At 42.6% G+C, this 4,356-nt stretch overlaps 1 protein-coding gene across 1 annotated transcript in view; it reads right to left on the reverse strand.

Annotated features, from left to right (window-relative positions):
• LOC138966332 (peptidoglycan-recognition protein SC2-like) overlaps window positions 1-1,453 on the reverse strand; it is a 6,378-nt gene extending 4,925 nt beyond the window's left edge. The window contains exons 1-2 of the mRNA XM_070338532.1: window positions 1,335-1,453; window positions 433-612 (exon numbers count right to left, since the gene is read on the reverse strand). Of these exons, the coding sequence (XP_070194633.1) occupies window positions 433-612; window positions 1,335-1,407 (253 nt within the window). The 5' untranslated portion in view covers window positions 1,408-1,453. The remainder of the gene's footprint in view (window positions 1-432; window positions 613-1,334) is intronic.
• Window positions 1,454-4,356: the final 2,903 nt, after the last annotated feature.

Raw genomic sequence — 4,356 nt, forward strand, 5'->3', positions numbered from 1 at the left:
GTTTTTAGATATAAATAAGGACCAGGACTATAAAAAAAATTACTGTTTTTAGTTGTAACAAACTCACTTTGTTGGAAAAACATGTCCTTTGAATTGTGTGCCAACATTTATTTTGTAGAATTTGAGTGTGTAAATAGTAAATTGCTGAACACAATACTGTGAAACCTGCCATATGCTATTTGGGACCAATTCAAGTATTTTTTCCTTTCTCGTGTGATCTTGCCGCGAGGTGGCGCCAGTTACCAGCCGAAAGAAAGAGGGGGCATAACCTCACCAGAACCGCCCATTCAATGGAATAGTAGCCTAATCTGTGAAGACATTTTTCACACGGGGACATAAAAAGACAAGACCAGACAGCGAGACACACAGACACACTAAACTGACAGAGAGCGACAAAGCTTCAACGTTTCGTGTAAAACGATCACAGCTCACCTCCCCCTCCGGTCTGGGAACCTCCACTGCAGGTGTCAGAGGAAAAACAGCATACGTCACTTCCGGGGCAGAGGTCGCCGAGCTGAAGTCCGAACTGACAACACTCGCTCTTGACACACCCGATGCCGTGCGCCCCGGCGTGTGTCCCGCTACTCAGCACGTGGCTCGTGCACTGGTCACCTGATACACATATCATTATCATATTTTATTACTAATTCAGTGCCCCATATGGCTTTTTGACCAATCAGGACGGATTCTAGGTGACCCTCTAAATGTTATAACGTTCAGGCAGGGACCCTTTTTGTTTATCACGCTAAAAATTAACAAGACAAAGTAAAAATGTAATTCAACAATATCAGAGTGATTTATTCTAAAGAATGACACTTCAAATGCTGTCAGGTAATACTCTCTTTATCTAAAAAATACCGAAAAGCGAGTTTTGTCGGTGGGTGTGTAACGGAACAGCAAGGCACCGCCCATCGTCTGAGTGTGCAATGCCGACCGCTCACTTGAAATCTAAAATAATGATCAAAGTTCGGAAAAATCAAGTGAAATTGCGCCACTCGCTTTACATCAAATGTATCTTTACGTCATTTCCCATCCGTCTGGAGTCGGATGTTCGGGGGTTGGATAGGGGGGGGCTGGGAGAAGGGGGAAATCGCTTTTCCAGAAGAAACGTGATATATCATGCAGTTGACTTTTATCTTTGATAGATAACCAGAAGCAAGCGGCCAACGTGTGTCAATAAAATTAATGTTGATGATCAAGCAATGGAAAATCACCTGCAAACTCATTAGTACCTCACTCTCAGGTGATACATGTGCTGGTATCGTGTATTATAAGCAAAAGTAAAACGTTAGACACAGCAGGAGCAAAATGCATTTAGAGAAGCAAACTCTTACCCAGAGCAACAGAGGCGAGTGAAAACAGAAGCAAGACCAGCATATTGCCCAACGGGAGTCCCAAATGCTGCATGCCCCTTCACAACTAAACCCCTCTTTTATCACGAGTGTTCAAAAATCAGGTCACTTGTTCTGTTCCCGGTTTTTGCACTCCATATAAGTACATTTTAAACCCAAAAATAACTGCTTGGACTCTATCGTATTTTAACTGACCTTTTCCCTGTATGTTCTTGTTGTTGCTACATTTAGTCAAGTTTTGACTAAATGTTTTAACATAGACGGTGAATCGAGACGAGAGTCATGGTGTGTGTATGTATGTGTGTTCGTGTATGTGTGTGTTCGTGTGTGTGTGTTCGTGTGTGTGTGTGTGTGTGTGTGTGTGTGTGTGTGTGTGTGTGTGTGTGTGTGTGTGTATGTGTGTGTATATAAAGCGATTCCGAGAAAACTACTGGACCAATTCCATACAACTTTACATGATAGTTCGCGGGTATAATATCCCAGACATTTTTTTCATTTTTTCCGATAGATGTCTTTGATGACGTCATATCCGGCTTTTGGTGAAAGTTGAGGCGGCACTGTCACACCCTCAATTTTCAACCAAATTGATTGAATTTTTTGGAAAGCAATCTTCGACGAAGTCCGGACTATGGGATTGCATTTCAGCTTGCAAGCTTAAAAATGAGTTACCGTAGTTTACTCATAAAAGTTGTCATTAAAATCGAATTTTCAGAAGCAGCGTGGAGACGAGCGTGACCCGTCTCGGTCTTCAGGTATGGTTAACCGAGACTATTTAATTGTAGTCTCGGCGATGACGGGTTTGTGGTGTTGATCTTTTTGATACCGACTGTCTAAATGTTTTTATATCGCTTCACTCGTCTTGTTTTTGTTCTCTCTTCAATCAGTGTTAACACACTCAAAAACCTATCCCTTATCTTTTAAACTTTGACGCAGGCTACAATGTGCCGATACCAGTACAGGACATGACAATGCAACAGTAAAGTTGTACCTTTGTTTTGTTGTGTGTGTGTGCTACTAATTCCTAACATTTATTTTTTCTTTGTTGGTGCGTTTGTATTACTGTAGTGATTTGCTGACATGCTTTACATTTGATCTTTGGCACGACTTCCCTGCAGATATCTTGTCTGATGCAACTGCCAATTTAAAGCTTCCTCTTAAAAAATACTGATTAATCGTGGATCCTTGGCACAACAGATATTTTCTTGCTCCGCCATCCTTCGACACCCAGGGCTGAAAAGTCCGTTTACACAGACTGATGTTTCCACTGTTCCTGAGGCATTATATGTACCCACATCACCATATATTCCAAAAGCAACATGTTCCCGAAGGCATTACACTCGCACAACCCGATGTTTTTAAAGTATCATGTTTTCACGGTGTCTCCGAGCATAACTTGTGTGTGTGCGTGTGTGTTTGTGTATATATATGTCGTGCCGAATTCACGGAATTGCCGAATTCGCGGAATCGGCAACATTTTTGCCGATTTCGCGTAATCGGCAAAACGCTGCCCAATACGTGAAATCGGCTGCGTATTGCCGAAATCGCGTAAAGGCTTCTAAAATTTGCCCATTTTGCGAAATCGGTAGCGACTTTTTGGTTTTAAAGTTCTCAAAAGCCTGGCATATCATCAAACTTAGACAACTAGATACTCCAATGGATAGATATCGCAATAATCGATGAGTTATGGCAAGTTATTGCAGAAAGTGTAGTTTTCGTGCATTTCCGGAGTTATGCTCGACACAGACTAACATAGACCATACAAAACATAGTAGGGAGGTGAAGCAATGTTAATGCAATGTTCTGGTGACACAAAAAGTAACAGACTGGCTGTCGCTTTTGCGAAATGGGCAAATTTTTGAAGCCTTTCCGCATTTTCGGCAAAACGCTGCCGATTTCACGTAATGGGCAGCGTTTTGCCGATTACGCAAAATCGACAAACATGTTGCCGATTCCGCGAATTCGGCAATTCCGTGAATTCGGCACGACATATAGGGGCCTATATATAAAAAATCAGAAATTGTGAAAGAAACAATTGAAAGTCAGCAGAGACTTTCTTCCGAGATTTGTTAAAATCTCTTGGCAGAGAAAGAGAGAAATAAGTATCCCTTCACAGACAGCCTATTGGGAGCATCAGACCCTCCTCAAGGGAGACCGAGATTTACAGAGCAAAGTCCCTTTGTGGGGGACGTATCGCAAGGTAATCTAGTCCTGAGGAGGACCATTGTATTTGTACCTAGACCAGACACGTGTTTCGACACTATTGTGTCTCATCAGTGACATATTTATTATATATATTTATATAAAACATCAGAAATTGTGAAATATATCTATGTGTGTGTGTGTGTGTGTGTGTGTGTGTGTGTGTGTGTGTGTGTGTGTGTGTGTGTGTGTGTGTGTGTGTGTGTGTGTGTGTGTGTGTGTGTCTGCGTGCGTGTGTGTATGTGTGTGTGTGTGCTTGCAAGTGTGCCGAATCAATGTGTTTGCGAGGGTGTGGGCGTGCGTGTGTGTCTTTGAGCGTGATCGTGTTGTGTCTGTCTGTTTGTGCTTGTGTGTGTGAGTATGCTTGTGCGTACGAACGCTGGCGCTCCGCTGCTTGTCGGTAATTTCGTTGTTGCTTTTTGTTGCAGTTGCTGTATTGTTGTCGTTATCGTTGTTGGACCCAATTGCCCCAACTTCGGTTGGTGATATGGGATTAATGATAAATTAATCTAACCACATAACCATGTTTAACCATGAAAGGTGCAACGTTTGTACACACGCACACACACAAACAGACAGACCGACAGACAGACAGAGAATCACAGACAGAAGCACAGATAGACAGATACAAGAAACAGACACTAAGACAGACAGACAAACAGACAGACAGACAAACAGACGCACGCACGCACGCACACACACACACACACACACACACACACACACACACACACACACACACACACACACCTCTACTCGCACACGTGTATATCGCATGCAAGATTTTCGTGATCAAGTCTGTAAA

Source organism: Littorina saxatilis, linkage group LG1, assembly GCF_037325665.1.
Source record: "Littorina saxatilis isolate snail1 linkage group LG1, US_GU_Lsax_2.0, whole genome shotgun sequence".
NCBI classification, from domain to species: domain Eukaryota; kingdom Metazoa; phylum Mollusca; class Gastropoda; order Littorinimorpha; family Littorinidae; genus Littorina; species Littorina saxatilis.